Raw genomic sequence first — 20703 nt, 5'->3', positions numbered from 1 at the left:
TGCGTTCACATCCTGAGGAAGAGTACCCCCATAAAACATTTTAAGATTTCTATTCTTGACCTTGTACGTACCCTCTGACAATACAACACTGAATTTTCCTATGGATTTCAGGTGAGTGTTTTCTGCCAACCCCATAACTGAGAATTCTCATGTGCTCTAAAATCTTCCTTTGTAAAACTGACTTAACCCTTCAATCTTTGTGGTTTTCTATACACCCTTTCAAGAATCCAAAAGATCCATCTTAAAACTCGGTGCCTGGTTCTGTTTGCTGCATTGACACAGAAGCTGTGCATAAAAGAAGTGATTATCTCTCAAGTTATAGCTAACATCCTTTCTTATGTGCCATAAAATTGTTCCTTACTTTTTTTCCCTGAACTCTGTGTCTCATCTCTTTTTATTCATGCAGAAAGAATGTTATCCAAGAGGCACTCTCCTCTTATTTTCCCAACCTATTTCTTTTCATTAAGTTTGTGTATGTTAAAATGTTTTTTCCCAGGACACTGTGCAGCAAGTGAAAAACATGCCATGGAACATCACAGGAACTATCAAATTGCTCTCTGTTATGTCTCTATCCTCTGTTATATTCCATGAAAATTCATTCTCTGCCATTATGCACACCAGATCTTCTCCCTTTTCTCAGAGTATTTTCTCCACTTATCAACTGAAATCACATGCGAGTCTGCTAGACACAGTAAAACTGTATTTCTGAAGTCTTTAGAAGCATTTGAATCCTCGTCACTCTGCTACTCCAACCCATGAACGCTGTAAGCCTTAGGTACACGTGTGTTTACTCTGTTGTTAACCCACAATCAGCCCTTAAGAAGCCTTCGACACGTGCAGCTTCTGGGATGATCAGCCTAGAGTTACTAATGTCCTTATTGACCTGTCCTTTTCTTTACTGTTTTGCTGAGTTCTTCCAACCACCACTTTCTGTTTTCTTTTTTAACTAATGTTTTAATAGCTCTGGGAAAAAAAAAAAGAAAAAAAAAAGGATGCTTCTGCAGATGAATAATAATGCTTCCCAAATACTGCTTGGGATCTCACTGCTCTAACAGAAGGAAAGCAGTATTTGTAATTAATATGCTATTTGAATTAGCTACTTCATTACTGTTTTCTCCTATCTGTATTGCAGTATTTTTTTATTTAAAAAATACTATTGTAATAATTTTATTACTATATATATATATATATGCAGGAAAGAGAAACAGGGCTAATCCATTTAGGTCAGTGAAATTATGGCAAAAGCAAATTTTTCCCTTGCATTATTTTTCCTTTTAATGATAGAGCACAACAGAATTAACCACAGCACAATCTTCTTCTGGTTATAAATGACTGATGAGACTTGAAACCGCTGAATTCAAAGAAACCTGCACTGCACAGAAATGAACTACTATTTTCCAGATTCTGAAAGCATAACACCTACCTCATCTGCAAGCAACCAAGTTTGCCTGCCATGACAGCCTTGCATGTACTGCCTTTCTTTGCGTTTCAGTGCAAGCTAACACTAAGTGCAGTACCAAGCACCATACCAACGTACCCTGTGGTCCCACTATGCACTAACAAGTTGGTTGCATCTGACTGAATAGAAAAGGCTGCAATATACATATATATTTATATCACAATCTCTACTGCAATGGGGTCACGGACTCCATCCCAGCTAGGATGGTGGAAATCTGGATTAACAGCAACTGGAATGCAGACAGATAAAAACACAGAACAAAAAGACTGAGCAGACAGACTGACCAGAACTGCATTTTCAGGTCTGCACTGACGTCAGGCAGAGAAGCCAGCTCTGATCCAAGTAGGCAAGAAATTACTACAGGGGCTGTTTTTTTCTTTTTAAATGAGTGTTCATCAGATACTTTCCGTCTAGAAGAACACCACTTCACTTTCTATTATATACACACAAATTAGATGGCAATTCCTATCTGAAGAAAATTGACTATCATCAGTGTCGTTCCTTAGTTGGTCCACCAAAAAGTAAATAGAATAAAAAAACAGCTACCCTCTCCACTTACAGATGCAGCAGCATGAAATGCTCCCTGGTTTATTTGCCCTAGTGAGTTCACACAGTTTTATCCATAATTCCACATGATGAAATCAACGCATTTCACATTAAGCAAAATCTACAAATCACATTTAGGAATTATCTTTTTTTTCCTAAAAAATACCAAAAGCTATTATTCAAGATTGGAGAGCACTACTAATGACCTATTTTTAGATTCCTTGTATTTAAAAGGAACTGCTGGCTGCCAGCTCTGTGCGATTGCCAACTCACTGTCTCAAAATAAACCTAGCTAGTAGATTCTCCTTATACATTCTCTCTAAATGTAGAGCTACACATGTAGTGTGAAGCTGAAGTCCACTTTTTTCTCCTTATAAAAATACATATAGACTGCTATTAAAAACCACCACAGCACCACAGTCCTTACCAATGTCCTGAGTGTCTTGGTTGCTCTGCCTGGTTCTCATCTGTAACTGGAACTTATGCTGGGAAGAGCAGAGATGCAGAAGGTACTGACAGGTCTTACTATTGTCAGTCTGAAACGCATGCTTGATACCATCTGATGTGTTCTGCAAAGTTATTTTCTTCTTCTACATGATGGGGGAAAAAAAAAAGTTTAAGACAGTGATTTCTTTTACCCTATGAATAATTTTTTTATTTGCTTTTGCATAATGACAGCATTCAAACTTTCCTGAAAAAAATGCATCGATGGGAGAGATTTCTGTTTAAAATAGGGGTTGAAAGTAATTTGAGATTTACAAAGAAGCACTTTAAAGCTACTTCTGGGCTAGCTGAGATGGTACTTCATTATTATTTAATTAGTCTCTGCTACTGTTACTGCTGAATAACAACTAGCACTGTCACATTTAGCAGGATGAGTTTTTGAAAAACCTCTCCGAAATTTACGGGGGCTGGTACCGCTCAAGAGAAGAGGAACTATAAGCCCATCTATTTATGAAATCTATCAGCTAATGCTTCAGGTCTTTTTAAGATTCTTGAAATTTCAATTGACCATTACAATCCTAGAACAGACAACACAAGCTGCAGCTTTTCAATATGGTATCAGAATTAGAAGTACTGTTTTCAATACCTCTATAAAAGCAAGCATTGGCAGCTCATTAACAACTGACACACAACCCCCAGTGTAAGGTATGCTCCCTGAAGTTGGCTGGTATAGCCCAGACCAAGTGTCTCACCCACTGCCATCCAATATATCACTTAGCTTAACGACTCTTTTAAACACCTCAGCTGACAAGCAAGGTTGGTGCAACAACTCTTTCCAGAGAGCACTGGCATTTGCCAGTACACGGTCCACTGACACAGGATTCTCACCCTAGGGCTCCTTCACTTCTCAGGTGCCATACAGGGTGCCGTACAGCAGCGTGGGCAGAGTGCCCAGAAATGCACTAGGTAGGTAGAGCTCTTCCCCACACTCCCAGTAGCCTCTGATCTATCTTTGCATTAGTTCTTTCCTAGACAGCAGGGAAGCCATGTTTCATACCATTACAGATTTGCTGTAAAGCACTTCAAAACACAGGTGCTAAAATCTCTTCTGAGGCTGGAACCTGAGCAGCATAGAATGCACGCTAGTAGAAAAAAAAAAATCAAACAGGGAAAGAGGCTGACTTACACTAAAGGATATTTTCTTTGTCTCTCTCCATGGGAAGCGTAGTACAGGTGTGCGAGCACCATTGTGGACCTCAAAAATAACAACTCCTTTGGAGCACACTCCCAGAAGGATACCTGTTTGGGATCTCTTCTCAGGCAACACATGATGAAGATGAATGCCATATTCTGTGAGCCTCTGACACAACTGCATAGATCAACGCAAAGAGGGTCTGAAGTTAAGGATACATAGTACAAGTACGAAATATATATATTTATGTATACATATGGATTTTGGAAAAAAAGATTGCTCTTCATCTGGTGATTCCACTTAGGTTATGAATGTGATGATAACACACATCAACACGAACTGTTCTAGATGGTTTTAAGTCTTGGCAGTATCTGCTGATACACTGGCCAAGACCACAGCAAAGGATTCATTAGGATTCATTACAAAATCTAACAACTCAAGTATGAATAATGAAAACTGAAATCAAACTTTCCACACATTAATTGCTAAGAATAAATTGTAACCAGTCAGATGCATTTGTTGTGTTAAGACATTTCTTAAAAGCAGAATTATATCTACGCTTCCATTCCGTGATCACGGTAAGGCATCCCCACAGCTGAAAGAAGCAGTTTGGCTCACTTTGCACTCCCAGTCCTTCTTCTCGCTCTCTCTTCAGTACTTGCTTAAGGGACTGATGCAATGAATCAAACGAAGAAATCCAACTGCTCTCCCTACCCCGCCCCCAGCCAGGCTAGATTTGGGTAGGATCAAGTCCCCAGCTCTTGCTCGCTCTAATTCCTGGTGGTTATAAGAATGTTTCTGCCACATGAGCAACAGCCAAGACCACCTCTGCCACTGCGGTCTCTGAGTGTGCCGCTGCAGTGCAGAGAGTGACTCTGGAAATACAGTGTAATAGTTATCCAGCATCTAAGTTGCATACTCTCAGATGCTTAATTCATTTTCAGCCATTGAATCAAGGCTGGACTTGATCATTATCTCATGAGCAACAGCAGCAAAGCCCATAATTATATTTCTTAATCGGTCCTTTTAGAATAAAGCAAGTATGTCTGCAATTATAGTTTTCCTATCATCGTACACACTATCTGCAAAAGGAAGTCTGCTTGGTAATGTTTCTGGCTCGCTTTATACCATGTGTCCTAACCAGCATAAAAGGTATTAGATCTAACAAAACTTTTCATGATTTAAATTCTCTTTTTTCCCCACAGCAGAAAGAACAAACTAGATAGGGCATGCAGGCTGTGCTGCCTCATAATCATGGCTTCCTTTAGAATGAACACAAGAATCAATAGTTGCTTTTAATTAACCTATTTGAGCTAAAGCAAGAAGACTACTGATGATGGAAAAAAAGCATAAGGGATTTTCTCCTCATCTATTATGATTTTTTTTCCACTTTTAACAATTAATCTTTTGAGATCTTTTCAGCTTTTTTCCTTTCAAGCTGGCTTCCTCTGATTTCATTTGAAGTCCATGCACCCAACTTCTCAAAAGGAATTTCAAGCAGTCAGACTAAGGAAGCAAACAGTTACCACTTACCTTCAAGAATTCTAACTCTGTCTCTTTTTCAGAAGCACCCACGTAAGTGCTGTGCAATTTTGGCAGCTCTTCCTTGATGTAGGATGTATCTAGTTTCTCCATCACTCTAGCTGGGACATAGTGTTCTAGTCTGAAATATGACATGCCATGCACCTACAACATGAAACATTTTTGTGACAGCATTTCCATATGCTACGGACTATATGGGTGTGACTGAGTTTATTTAGCTTTAAGGTTAATTTCAGGCAGAATTGCACATTTGCAAACTCAGACTGAGTAAGGGGACGGATTCAGACTCCCAGCTGTGACCCACAGCTTAGTTTCACATATAGTTTCAAAGCCCATCCAAGCCTGACTCCACTTCTACCGAATAGGGAGGGTTCAACATCTAGATCTTGAACTAGGTTCCGCAACAGCCCTGTGCATGTTCTCTGTTAGACTGTAAGAAAACTACAGTTGTCAGCAGCATATTGGCTGACCTTTTTGTCTAGGGCAGAACTGTGAAGCACGCATGGCTGCTCACAGTCCGTTCTTTTATTAAGCAGCAAGAACACAAAGAACACAGTTTCTCAGAGATGAAATTGATGGTGTACCTCTGCCTGGTAATCTCCATACTCAGCTTGAAGAGCTAGGGATGCTAATAATAAGGCTGTCTCATCATCACAGTGCATCCTGTCTTCCAAGATGTCCTTCCGCAACTGCAGATAATACTGGTGACAAGTGAGAGTATGCCTAGAAGAAGGAAAACACAAAAAAAAACACAAGAAAACACACCATCTTTGGTACTGTTCCTTTTAGGAATTTAGAGTGTTTGATTAATATCCAATTTCCATACATAAATTTAGGGCTTAAGAGGTTAAAAAGATGTTCATACACTCACTGTATAAGACTGACATCATCCACAAAAAACTTGATGCGAAAAAACAGAGTGAAGTTGACAGGGGGCTTGTTCTTTTTCTTTGGTTCTTCTTTCCATCCTTCTGGAGCTACTTTACTTAGCTTTATGTCAGGATCAACGAAGAAAAATTCATTGTCTGCCATGAATGTTAAAGAGAAGCACATGAGTAAAAACATCAGAGTCAAGTAATTTTTCCAGCTGGAGGATCAAGACCAGATTTTTAATTCTGAAACTCAGTTTTATACAGTAAGGTTTTCTGATGGCTAACAAAGGCTTATGAACAGAATGGCTATTGAAGGGAAGAAACACTGAATAACAGTATTAGAAATAATTTTTAGTAATGACAAAAATAGGGGAAGGGAAAAAAAAGTAATATTCCACGATAGCCATGAAATTGGAGCTACGGCGTCTTTAAAATTTTAAATTTCTTAACCCATAGGAATTTCAAATCTGTCATTCCCTCCCTCCCTTGCTACTTATGTCCAAATTATGCTTCTGCAAAGTATTTTCAAGGCTTTCTAAACTGCCTAGGGCACTGGGAGGCCGCCACAGACGGAGAATGTTCTCAGGCTGCTAAGGTTTTCTATCTCTTGCCAGTACTCTGAGTGCTACAGTTCTGCACTAGTCCACTAGACAAGAAAACAGGAAACTTGTGTCTCAACACGTTAGTTCTGCCAAAATGACCTTCCCCCCAGTGAACAAAAAGAAATCCAACTTCTGGTCTGTTCTAACAGCAAAAAATAAACAGTTCAGAAGCAAACCTTTTTTAGCTGAACACAACTCTCTCTACACCAGGAGCCCTATTAGTTAACCCAGCACCCCCGCGGGCCTGCCCCCACAAGAGGCTGCAGCATTGCTGAGAGCATATTATCAGAACCCAAACCCCTCTCACATCCTCTGAGGGGTGCCATACAGAGCAATACACATTGTGAAGGCAGCAAGCTGCAGTGAAGAACATGCAGCAACCAAAAGGAACAGGCTGCCTGAGCCGAGATGCCATTACTCAGGCAAACAAATGATTTTAATGAGTAGAATTTTTCTTCACTGCAGAACATATTTTGCCTCAGTACAAAAGCATGTAACTCAAAGTAAATGCCTTGTACGTGCCAGGCAGTCTCTGATCATCTTGTCTCAACACCCTGTACTTATCTCTTACTGCTCTATACCAGTCTACTACACAAAAAGATTATTCTTACCTCTTAAAGTAGCCAGCCCAAATAAGTGATGCTCCACTAAGCCAATATGGGCAACAACCATATCAAAGACATCTTTACATATTGTTTTGGTGTCACAGGTCAGCTCCAGCTTCTGCCCACTTAGAAGCATCACATTTACTTTCCGCCTTGTGTCATCATTCTTCCCTTTCTTCGTCTGCGTTGTGTGAAATAAAATATCCCAATGTTCACACTCACGGTAAAAGTGCATTTGTTTATTTGTTCGTTAAACTTCCTACACCTGCCACTGATTGCTCAACAGCCCCTTTCTTACCAAGATAGACTTAGGTAGATCCAAGGAGATGAACGGCTCAATCGTCATTTTCACAAACTCAGGGCCAAAGAAATTCTGCAAAGCACAAGCATATGAATGAATACTGTGTTGCTCGAACAAGAGACCAAGGGACGGTTAGTTCCTGACCTGTACACACTAAAGAGGAACTGAAGGCTGAAGCTGGAAAATTGTTATGAATTCCTCACAGGAGCTGGTCAGTTATTTTGTCAGCATGCACGCCAGATGCGCTAGCAGGCTGCAGTTTTGATGGCATTGCTACTTTACATGTTTTCCTTCCTTACCCGGGCAAAAAGCTAACACTCTGATATTATTTGTCTTCCTTGAAAATATAGGGGTGTGTGCTGCATATTAGGACCATCTGGGCTTATTTCAGTAATCTATGTCCTAACATTGCTAAGGTTTTCTGCACTGGCAGCAACTCTGCCTTGACAGATCTCTGCGTGCAACACCCAACTCTCCTGTCCTGAAGTCTGAAATGCTTCAGTCTCATTCTGTCTGCTGGGTTCAAGCAAAGGTTCTGGCAAATTTCTATCTGCCTGTAGGCAAATAAGCATTACGTATTTGTTCTCCTGTGAATTACAGAAGAGCATGAACTGTCTAAACTGTTCAAAGAAGTCCTCTGCACAATACTGACTTGAATATTGCCTTAAGGAAGTGGTCTAAGATTCACCTAAATACTTGTTAGTTAAGGCCTATGTGAATAAACTGGCCAGAGTGCTAGGGACTGGAGACACACAGAGCCAGTATGACGACTGCGAATTCACCTGCAAATCTTGTATCACTGTTTCCCATGCATACAAGAAAAAGAATTCAATTAACTGAAAGCAGCAGCAGAGGGCATCAAACTGTCATCTCCTCTGAACATCATCCACTCCGTTTACCTATGTCTCTGTCTCCCTCTTTAATCTTGTACTTCATCCACATACTAAGAGAGCTGGGAAAGCGAGGGGCAGTTTGCACGACGAGTCAGGGTGAACCCAAACACAAAATGTATCACCTTTTTGCCATTCTTTCTTTACCTTCCCAGCTTATTTAATAACTACTGATGGTGGCGTGACACATCTACTTTCTACTAAGAGGAACCGATACTGGAAAAAATATACCTTATCCCCATTAGAGCTCTTGATTGTTTAACCTTTAACCAATGCAATGTTCAGTCAAGGCTTGCTGTCTGTTTCAGTATCTTTTGCTGCTTCTTTATGCTACGCGGCCACTAACACCACAAAAGCTCAGGAGTTTACTTTGTGAGAGTTAAGCCTTTCCTACCACAGCAACACCAACCACCTAGTATTTCATCTGTTTATGGCAGGACCCAGTTTATGAATCCCATATATTTCAATTTCAGTCATGACATTGCTCCATTTCAATGAAAATAAGAGTTCACCTGAGATCAAGGCATTACCCTCAGTTTTCTTTGAGTCATGGCAGTTTCCAGGGCTATTTCTCTCAGCGGATCTCTGGTGATATCGAGCATTGAGGACCTAATTGCATCTCCAGGGTAGAGGTTCGGTCGGGACTGCCGAAGAGCCATTCTAGCTTGCAGTTGCATCATTTCTTCTTCCTGACGCTTTAGCATCACTTCTTGACTTATAAGATTGCCTTCAAATTGTGCTTCATGCTGCCTGTTACATAGTCAGAGAGGATAAAAGACATTACGGGTGTGACTAAGACATTCCTCTGCATTAAGCACTTATCAAAGTGGAAACCCAGAAACATAAACAAGCTAACCAATACTATGGTAAACTCAACATTTATCCAGCAGCCAGGAGATGAACAGGGTGTTCCTAGACAGAAGCACTCCATAGCAAGCAATCAGTATGGAAAATGAGTAGAACATGCCAAGGTTCTACAACTGCCTGTCATTTATCTGTATGAAAATAAAGGCTCAACTGCAGTCTAAAAAATACTCGACACTACAAACCAGTGGAATCCATACAAAACCAGGCAATCTACACGAGGAAGAACAACTGAGTCTGTTCAAGCAGAGACTGTGAAAAAGGTATGCTTGAAAAGATGTTGTAAAAAATAAAAAAGTGTACTTTATATGGGTACGTATTGCTCCAATCATTTCCTCCACAGCAATTCTTTACTAACTCCTTGCACAACATTGTATTTTATTCCCTGAACTTTTCCTTAGCAGGAAATATAGCTTAAAATATTTGCTATGCTTTACTTGAAATATTTACTATATTTCATATTTATATAAACATTTTATATGTTTATATATATGTTTATATATATATATTATATGTTTATATGTTTATTTATATGTTTATAATCAGCATCCTAAGTTATTCTAAATACCATACTAAAATGTTTTAATCATCTTTTTTTTTTTCCTGGAAAAAAATAAATGTTTCTCTTAAACTCCTAAGAATAACTTGGGTGATATATAGGCATGACAATAAATTAAGTAAGAGTCTAAATGAATCATTCGAAGGAAAAAAGTAGAAGAGAACAAAAATAAAAAGCCACCACTGTTTCTGTGAAAAGAGCAATCTAGCCTCCAGTTCTTATCTCAGCAAATATGGATCCCCAGTATCCTACCAATTTTATTCTAATTAGGAAAAAAATCCAGGTCTCATTTTGGGTAAACAACCATTTTTATTTGAAAAATTGGAAAAAAATAAACACAACTTTGACTTCTCTCCCTGTCTCCTGTACTTACAAGTAAAAAACACCTCTAAACCCCAAACTAAAGAGAAATGAATCAGGGCTTATTGTTCCCCCTCTGTTTACAGAACTACACAGACACAATTTTTCAACACAAGTAGACAGGAGAAATTAACAAGAAGTTCATCTACCAAAAAATACCTTTAACAATGCAAAGGCACTTTGACCAATACCAAGCTAAATTAGCTCTGTTAGCAATTCTGCCAGCTAAGTTAACAACTCTATTTTTCAAGAGCTAAGTTAGTTCTGACGGCACACTAGAGCAATGAAAAACACAAAAGAAGAAAGAAAAAATGTTTTGAATCCTGTACACCCCTGCACTGAAATTTAGGAATACAGAGGAATGTGAAACAAGTCCTGCACTGACACTTTGTAGTAAGAAGGTAACCTAGAAACTTCTTCAGACAGAAAAATTTATCATTAGTTTCTTTTAAGAAGTAGGCATATAAGTTTGATAAATGACAAATCAGTTACCAAGAGAAAAGGCACCTGCCCAGACAGCACAGTTGTCTACGATAATCTGTGGGCATAATTTCAAATCTATTTCCATCATCTCAGAGCAAAGCTTCTAATGAATGCCAGCAGTGTGAACCATACAGCATGTCCTCATACATTTTCTGATATTGGAGTTCCATCGACCAACATACAAAAATTCCAAACAATAAAACGGCACAGATGTGCCAAGAGCTGAGCAAAATAAGGCAGAGGTTCCTCAAACGGAGTTTCAGGCAAATTCTTGAGGAGTTACAGAGAAACTTATTGATGTCAGCCCATTATCCTTCCCATTGTGCTGGGCTTTCCTAGCATTGCTCCCCTTCTCCCTCCTCTGCTTCTTTTTGCAGCAGACTTAATAACGTGCACCTAAAAGGCCAAAGTAATGAGGAAAGTGCTCAGACCTGCAAAGACTTGTGCACAAGCTTAGCTTTTCACAGAGAGAAGGCTTATTAAGATCAACATAGTCTGTGTGGGAATATTCACAATGAAGTTAGTTAAATACGCCCACAAGCACTCTTCAGATCAAGGTCTAAGGATGGGCTCCAAAATGAAAAAAAGAACACAAAACAAAACCAAAACACTTTCTGAATGTAAATATCTATGAATTATCAAAGTTGATATGCAAAAGTGAGGCATGTTGCAACTGGCTGTATCTGAAAACACTTGCTAATGTGAAAACCACCCCTACTGCTGAAAAAAAATGCCTTTTTAATAATATATAGATCTGTGCAATAGCAATAATAAATTACTGTGCAAAACAGTCTCGTTACGCTGGTTTATCTTTTTAATTCACATGCATTTCTCTGAAAACGTGAGTGGTGGCAGGGAGAGGAAGCTCAAAAATCTGATGCTTCAGAAGTTTTCCCAGCTCAGGATATAAACACTGTCACCACCCAGAGAAAGCACACTCCAGCATCCCAGATAAATACAGTAAAGCCAGGCTTGGGCAGACTGTCTATTTTCCATGGAGGGTGGCAACTTGATTCCCTCTCCAGGTCCCAAGACAAGAAATATACCTCTTTCAACAGCGGAGAAGATACTGCTGACAGATCCAGGTAGAGCTCTTTTGAGAAGTTTGGAATAGGCAAGTGTTATTACTGCCATAAAAAAATCCCAATGACATTCCTAACAGATAGCAGCGTGTTTCCTATGGTTCCCCATAAGGCAAGTAGTTGGCTGCTACTCTTTATTTTCATCCATGTCTGGCTGCAAACCACTGTCTGGCGGTTAGATATTAACCTAGGATGGCAGGTGAGCAGTCACCTGGAAGGCTGACTCCTGTCAAAGCAGCAAGTGAATTCACTCCTCACCTAGCATACTTACCACGGCATGAGCACATAGTGGATCACAGAAGGAAACAAGCTGGAAGAAGGGGAGCAGGTAGCATTCTGCAACGAACAGTGCAGTGGAAAGGTTAGGAAGAGACTGAGAAAGATGGATTCACAGTGGTAGGAGAGGACGGAGATGCAAATGGAATCTAGCAGGTAACTGGAAAGAAAAGGCAACAGAAGGAAGAGATCCATGTCAGCTGCTGCTCCTAGAGAGAAAAAGGAAGAAATAGTAAAGGAGGAAAAAGAGATAAAAGGACAAAAATAAGAAATACGAGAGGCAAAGAGGAAAAGGTCAAGTATCCATTGCCAAAAGGAAAGCATTCCAAGAAGTTTAAAGGGTAACAACTGTCACAGAACACAAGAAGGGCTTGGGCTTACTCTAAAATTACTAAATAAATAAATAAATAAAATCTATGGCTTATGTTTGTTTAGGAGCAGGCTGCTCCCCCAAACAGCACAAATCTTGCTGCAGCTTTACCACTTTCTTAATATCAGCTGCTGACTTCCTCAAATTCAAATCCCCCCATTTGATATACACCTCACTTGTATGAGATTTATTCCATGGATAATTAAGCAGACTGCCTCTAAGGACGTGCCACAGGAGCAGTGAATTTAAAATGTACCAAAGTACAGATGCTATCTCTGAATACAGAGAAAAACACTCTGAACGGCTGCAGGGACTCAAGTTATAGGTTCGTTCACATGTGCCTCCCCAAACCCGGAGCAAAAACCATTGAACTCTGAGAATGTGCTCCCTGGAACTACTTGCTATCAATGATTTTACTCTGACAGTTTATGGTTCTGAAATTATGAAAGTCATGGTCTTCTGCAGCATGGAGCATTCTGAAGGAGCAATACACAATATGCTGGATACAAATAGCAGGTTATTTCCTTGGAAATGTCCCTGCTGAACCAGCTACGATCCGTCAGTGGTGGTACTCCTTTCCACACTCCATACCACCGGGAAGTTTTAACAGCTGTTGGAGAAAGACACAAAGAGAAAGAGACAGACAGACAGACCTGTCTTCTGTTCAGCTCACATAATTAACAGAGATATTATCTAAGTATCATTTCAGGACCAAATTCTGCTCCTGGCTGCTTTGCTCTGTTTCTCAATGGGTTTAAAAAAAACAAAAAGAGTAAAATTAGCTTTCAGGAATTCAGTCTAATTTTTTATTTTTATTTTTTATCTTGGATATACTTACTAGTCTGGTACTGAGAAAAAGGTTTCTCAGCTTATGAAAATAGGGTGTCAGTTTCTAACTCTGTAAAGAACTACCTGTGGTACCCTTCTATACCATTTTTGTGCAGGTATAGAGTGGTATCTTTCAGCAGATGCAGAGATATGCGGCCAAGCAAAACCAGCAGATCAAAATAAATATTAAGCCTTGGAGAAAGGCTGTAGAGTTCCATAAATGTGAAGCTCACACCACTGCTAAGCCAAGGAGATGATTCTACGCTGCACTTACAGAACAGTATTTTCCTGCTGGATTTCACACATACACAAATTACTTCCATTAAAGGTACCAGTCTTAACAGAACAATATAAATTAAAATAAGACAATGTAAAACGAACCATGAGAAAGTATGTACTCTTTTACCACAGCACCTTCACTTGCATAATAGGCCTGATTCATTTACAACAATGTGACTTGTTTCCATACCACATACTACACTCTGTTTCTGAAACGTTTTGTAAATAGAAACCCAAGCTCTCTACCAGCATCCACCAACTACTGACAGGTTATTCTGAAGCACTGCTGCAGCGTTGAATTGGCAGCTTCCTGGCGTCAAAATCAGCCACTGTGGAAATGAGGCTGACATAGCAGTATTCACCAAAAGGAAAAGCAAGGGCAAAGAATAAATTTATGAGCTCGTTCTGTGCACTCAGTGGAAGTAGTCGCTTTGCCATTTTACTGCTCTAAGGTAGCATAAAATTGGAAGCAGAACTTTACAGCTCTTTAACAGGTTGACATGCGACATGAACCTGTAAGCAGGGTCCTTGAACATTTGCCCTGCAAGCTCCCATACAAGCCTAAATCCTCTTAAGTCACAACAGGACAGATCTCTTAGATTGCCTCAATGTTGCAGCACAACACCTACACTGTTATATGAATTGATACTGTATTTCTGCCCAGCTAAGTAATGCTTAAATACTTCTCCGCCACAAGAAATGCCAATACATATATCTCTAAACAACTTCACATTTTCCAGGCAAAGTGCAAGTGGTAAGGAAACCGATACATTATTTCAACAGACCTACAGAAGCCATAAAATTTCCAAGTTTGTTCTTTTTCTCATCTGCACCCATACACAGCCCACCTGAGACCCTGCCTTACTCAGATGCATTTAGGGGAAACAACATAGTGCAAGAAGGACATGTTATTTTATTTTAATCTCCATGTTCAAAGCATAGCTCTATAGGCTAAACTACAAGGACATATCTGGCAGCCTTGCCACATTTCCTGAAATGTTTACAATCTTCAGACACCTCTGAGTTTCTTTAATAGAATAAAGCAGGATTTCCATCTGGTCCATGCTAAAAAGTTATAAATATCCTACAATACTGAGCACAGCAGCAATCATTCTCCCGATCTATCCCAAATAAAGCTAAAAGCTGCTGAGAGATGGCTGTAGTTGTAATGAAATGAGAGGAGAGAGAGAAAACACCTCTTCCCCGCCCAACCCAAAATGCTGTTGGAATATTTTTGATCAAATATTCCAAGGTGATTCAGCATGTGACAAAGACTAAAAGAGGAAAATTTTCCATCTAAAATGTTCACGCCCATAAAGATTATCAAACATTTACAATGGAACCACACACAAAACCTAGCAGGTATGGCTAGAGTACCCTCTGCTGTACACAAGTACAGTCTAAAAGAGAACCTGCTTTTTAAAGCAATATTGATAAACAGCATTTAAAAAATAATTAATCTAAAAATGCAACAGAATCATACGGACTTAATATTCCAATATACCATATGGTAAAATAGGTTTCAAAAAGCCTAAGTTGTTACTAAATTGGCCAGCCTAACCAGTGCTGAGATTATACAAAAAAAAGAAAATAATCTAACATTATCATAAACCAAGAGTTTGTCAGAATAAACAACCAAATGTATGGCTTTTAGCTTATTTCAAAGCAATTGCATATTATCATCTCATTATTAAATGAACACATTTCAAAATAATACCAATACTTCCTAAAAATTTTAGGCAAGTATACCAAATAGAAATGATTAACTATTTCCAAGCAGAACATAAACCTTGACCTTCTAACAGATATGCCAACATGACAGAGCGCAACCCAGTCTCCAATAAATACAGGAGCCAAATTTGGACTCACAGCTGGTATAGTTACCTCTACACCACATGCACGATGAGACTTGGACTGACTGCATTACGCGATTTTGAAACACCATCATCGTTCAGACAACAATTTACTAAAATTAGTAAACAGAAGCTAGGATGGGAGTGAAAAATTGGTTTGCAGATTTACTATAATTTCTCTGATAGAGACTGAGCACTCCAAGACACAGTTTTCACATGGTTTACCTGGCTCTCTGAGAATTAGCTTGACTTGACGTTGAGATATCATCAGCGCCCGGTAAAGCACCGTTGGCATCATCTCTCTTGAAACCTTCATTTCTTCTCACTAGCAAACCAAAAGACAAATTAATACCTGACTGGGCAAACAAAGCATACAGAACGATCCCATTTAAAAATCAAGGATTTATCAGTCATATGAGATTACTTAGAAGGAATCAGATTTCTATGTTCCGCATATTAGACACGCTAGTATTAGGAAGTTGATTTCAGTTTTCAGAGAAATCTTACTGCTTCCCCCAGTGAAGGTAGCTACACTACAGAATTCCTTTGAGGAAGAATACTAAGGAAGGCTTAAAAAAATATGCTGAAAAAATAAATACACGATTGCATAGACACCTTTCCAACACAAAGGGTTTCTTTTTCTGCTATTCTATTGAGACATGAAGTGACAGAGACACCACACAAAACCGCTCCAGAACAGTATCAATGCAGCTAGACAAGGTAATTCTGCATCCAGTTCACAAGAAGGGAGTTAAGAATCCAGTATACTGCTGAGCTCCTGTGATTAATTTTTGTCCCTGAAATCTGATCCTTTACTATGAAAAAGTTTTTTTTTTTTTTTTTTAATAATAAACTTATCTGCTTTCCTGTTTATAATGGTTAGCTCCTTTGCTGGTGTGTCTTCCTGCAGCAGCACCTGAGATTTTAAACTTCTGACCTGATTTTGCAAAGTGCTTGGCTTTGATTTCTTATTGTACCCTCAGTGAACAGAGGTAGTAGCAGGAGAGATCTTGGACAACACATTAAAGCCATGTTGATTTTGAAATTGTTCTTTATGACACCCATTTCATTGACTCTGGCTACTGGTACCCAAAAAGCAGCTCTCTCTCACCTGTACAGACTTTGGATAGAAACTCTTAAGTAGCCTGTTCTAAATGGCTGGAAACAGATGGGAGGATAGTTATTGTGCCTCAAGACCACTGCTGTTACTTGCTGCTTGTTTCTGCTTATTAGGCTTCAGGCTCAGTATTTAGGAGGACTGCCAAAAGATGTGGAAGGAGTGGTGAGCACAGGGCAGCTGGGTTGGAGCATATTCTAGCACTGCTTTCATAAAACACCCCAAGCACTTTTTTCCATGTTGTGAAGAAAACCTTCCTGTCATATATCAACAAATAATACCATTGCCTGTTTTTCCAAGCCACTGATTTAGTAGAACTTACATAAATTTGTCATACAGTTAGCCTGTACTATCTACTTTTTTGCGTTACACCAAAATCTTTGGTTTATAAATTATTGACCGTTTTATCCTCTTAGTAAAGCCTATGGAAATCCAAAAAATTAAACCATATACGTTCCATAGAAAGCTTTTACAAGTTACTGAGATTGCACGCTAGCAACAACTAGGATTGTTTTTGTGCCTGTGAAGACTGTGTGCCATTTAAATCAAGCACTCCAGTGAAGTTAACCATTTCCACCTTTTCCTACCATGTTCCCTTTCAGAGTGCTAAATGTCAAATTCATTTCTGAACAGACTGCCAATTATGCTGAACTGAACACAATTATTTAATTACATGAGATCATCTTACAACTTCATATTAGTAGTAATTATCAAGCCTCCTACTAATGATTTAACTTCCCTCATTTTTTTTTTTCCTTTGAACTTTCTTCTTGCCTTTTTTTTTTTTTTTTTAATTTCTTTTACTATTATTTTTAAACACAGGTCTTACCTTGCCTGAAATCTGGTTCCGAGGAAATAACAGATGGGCTTTCACTCGAAGTACTATAAACATCGCTGTGGTAAGATTTGTACCTTCTCAGAGGCTCTGAAAGTTTAAATCAGGGTGTCAGAAAAGAATAACAGTTCTAATGCAAAGTCAAATACAAAGCAACACTTGAAATTTGATCTGTTCAAAACATTTTAAATGCCAGTCTGTGGTTTGGGAGTCTGAAAGCAAAGGGAATGCTCAGTGGATGCTGTGCAGAAAACTAATAGTTAGAAGAAATTAAAAAAAAACACAGAAAAACCAACCTACCTAAAGCCCCACAAGCCAACAAAACACACAACAGCTACAAGCCCCAGTATCCAGACCAAAATTGACTAAAACATTTGGCGCATGCCTCGTGTGTAGAAAGCAACAGCCAGGACTCAGCCCCTGGCTCCTTCTCTATGAGAAAGAAAAAATATCCATAGCAACAAAGCAGGAACTGGAAAATGAGAATTCATTAAGCCTTAATTTGACATCCATAGAATATGATTAGCAATCAATTATTAAGTCCCTGCAGGATTTTTAATTAACCAGAAGAGCTAATTGCTTTTGAAGAGGAAGCAAAACAACGCAGCCTCAACTCCTAGTGTCAGTGAACTCTCCACATAATGTACTGAAAGCAAAAGGAATTGGAAGGGATACGTACTTGATATTTTCAGCTATCTTCAAAACTTTGTCATATGCAAGGCAGGGAACAACCACGTACAACGCTTATAAGCAAGAAACAGAAAACAAAAAAGCCTCCACACTTGGAGACTTCCAAGGCTTTGCTGTCAAACGGAGCACACTTCAGATGTCCTTCTTTCCAAAAGGCTGTCTTCGGTCCACTTAGAGTTAACATTTTCGAAAACAGAAGTGATGATACAGAGCAAGCACATGTAACAGCTGTAAATACAAGTGCCAATTACTGCAGTAAGGCATGTAAGGGGAGGAGTAAAAAATGGTGAAGAATCGAGCATGCAGCAGCAAGAGATGTGAAGTTATTGCAGACCACAGCTTGACCAGGTGTGATTAACACTAGTGATAAATTTACTAAGTGAACCATCTTAATAACAAAATTATTATATAGAAATAATGAAAACATGTTTTCTACCCAATCCAATGTTGCCGAGGACACAACTGGTAAACTAAGCTTATTTCCAAAACAAGCAAAAAACCAATACAGAGGAATTCAGTTAATTGCACTTCCCCCTTCTGGACGGGAGCAGCAGAATCAAACCATAACCAACCAGAACATCATCCACCATTAAGTGAAACACTGCTACTTCCTCTACAGATGATGAGAAATAACTGAAAACAAAGAAAAGAGGGAGATGGGCAAAGGACTCCAGCATCAGAAGTGCTCTTCTGAACAAAGCAGTTACCTGCTTTGTTTGGAAAAGCAGAAATGGAGCAAAATTGGCAGGATGAGATATTTAGCTCAGTTCCTGGGAACAAGTTTTCCAGTACAAGGTTACCAGTATGAAGGGACAGGCTGAGCAGCAAGGGTGCAATCCATCACCACAAGAGCTGGACGTGGCTGATCCAACCCCAGCCCGCCAAGGCTCCACAAACAGAGCCTGCACCAAACTGATTTCTGTCCTCCACTATGTTCTCAGAGAACTAGAACCACATGTTACCAACTGTGCCCTGTCACTACCTGCACAACCTCACTAATTATTTTCCACTAATTATTAACAAGCAACATATTTTAGGCTCACAAGTAACATTCTCAAAACTATCTTCTGACGCGTGGTTTAAGCCACATCCTTGTTTTTCCAAGATGATTCTGCAAAAAGGAATTCTGAAGTTCCATCTTCCCACATTCAAAAGACAAAACCCTCTGAGAAAAAACAACAACAAAAAAGGTGCAGCAAACCCTGAATGAGGCCAGAGGAAAAGTCGGACATGCAACTGACAGCACTACTTGTTTGGATTTGGCATGGTGGCAGAGAAAGCTCCAAGCAAGAAAAAGATATGAGAAGAAACTAAGTGCTGCAGTAGACAAACACTGAAGACAAGATTGTGTTAATTTTGCAATACTCGTTTCCAAAACCTCCAAAAGCTGGTATTTCCTACAACTGCCTACCAGCCCACTCAGTTGTGCAGCTCCCCAGGGCCCCAGCAAATGCAGCAAGATGCTGCAAGAGACACACAAAAAGCTGAAGCCCGGTGAATCCTACACACATGCCTCACTTGATTCTCGCAGCTGAGCACCACTGCGTGCACATCTGCAAAGCGACCTACAGCTCGATGCAGAGAATTCATTGGGGGGTTGGGGGGGCTTGCTTCAGCCTTTCACAATGGCTACTTTCAGCCTTCTGGATTTTACACCACTGAAACCCACCACCAATCTAGCAATGACTTGCCTAAATAGGAAAATAACCCCCAAGTTCAGTGGGAAGCCTTCTGTTGCGTATTTTAAAATGCTCCCAGCCCTTCAAATGCGGCATGAATCCTAACATGAATACTGAAGCTACAGTGGAGAAATGCTTAAGTGAAAACAGATCTCCTCTTTCCCAGTAGTTTTATTAGCTGTAGATTTTGCAAGTCTGCTAGACCGTCTTTGAAGCAAAAGGAAGGGAAGGGAACAATAAAACACAACATGAGATTTTAAGCAGATTTTTTTCCACCTAGTCAGCAGCCTGGGCTTCCTGAATTGCACACAGAACTGTGGCTCCGTCCTGGCTCTCTGAGACATAAAATTTTGCAAAAAGAAAATATACATAAAATGGTAAAGCAGAATATGAAACAAGCACTTGTTGCGGAGCTATCACACTCTGCGGGCTGTCCAGCTTCCCCTCGCTCAGCCCATCAGCGGATGCCCTGCTGGAGGCCACGGGGGCAGCTCGTGGGCCAGGAACACCAAGTGAGATTCCCAGTCACCGCTCAGAGGTTTTGCACCTCGCCACAGGAGGCCCAGCCAGCTGTAAGTCTGTTATCGCAGTGTTAGCAAGCATAGGCAGAGCTGGAACCAGCTGTGCCTTGTCACACCTTCCACTCTAAGGAGGCCAGACAGCTTTCCCTAATAACACACGCAAAGATCATCTTCTCATTTCCCCAGTCATTTTATAACCTTCCCATAAGGGGCCGTGCCCACAACTATCAGCCCTAGCTTAAGAACAGAGGTTTAGGGGCAAATGAGAAGCCACAGCCTCTGCTTCGGGGTAAAAGCAAGAGATTTTTCTTTGCTTCGCTCAGTTTCAGGAAAAATATACATAGCAGTGGAACTGATTGCACGGACAGGATACATGCTGCAAGAGGGAGATTCAACCATCAATACGGAGACTGCTGTATCTACAGTGCTTGCTGAATTCACCCAGTAATTCATG

General features: G+C 39.8%; 1 protein-coding gene across 7 annotated transcripts in view; it reads right to left on the bottom strand.

Moving 5' to 3' along the window:
• Nucleotides 1-20703, bottom strand: part of PTPN13 (protein tyrosine phosphatase non-receptor type 13) — a 115233-nt gene that overhangs the window by 34181 nt on the left and 60349 nt on the right. For all 7 annotated transcript variants that reach the window (XM_083833852.1, XM_083833854.1, XM_083833851.1 and 4 more), the window contains 10 exons: nucleotides 17354-17449; nucleotides 15633-15732; nucleotides 8984-9203; nucleotides 7561-7635; nucleotides 7269-7443; nucleotides 6055-6208; nucleotides 5768-5906; nucleotides 5175-5327; nucleotides 3636-3818; nucleotides 2433-2595 (listed from right to left, as the gene is read on the bottom strand). In XM_083833852.1, coding sequence (XP_083689978.1) covers nucleotides 2433-2595; nucleotides 3636-3818; nucleotides 5175-5327; nucleotides 5768-5906; nucleotides 6055-6208; nucleotides 7269-7443; nucleotides 7561-7635; nucleotides 8984-9203; nucleotides 15633-15732; nucleotides 17354-17449 — 1458 coding nt within the window. The remainder of the gene's footprint in view (nucleotides 1-2432; nucleotides 2596-3635; nucleotides 3819-5174; nucleotides 5328-5767; nucleotides 5907-6054; nucleotides 6209-7268; nucleotides 7444-7560; nucleotides 7636-8983; nucleotides 9204-15632; nucleotides 15733-17353; nucleotides 17450-20703) is intronic.

Source organism: Anser anser, assembly GCF_964211835.1.
Source record: "Anser anser genome assembly, chromosome: 4".
Taxonomy (NCBI): Eukaryota; Metazoa; Chordata; class Aves; order Anseriformes; family Anatidae; genus Anser; species Anser anser.
This window is presented reverse-complemented; position numbering and strand designations above follow the sequence as displayed.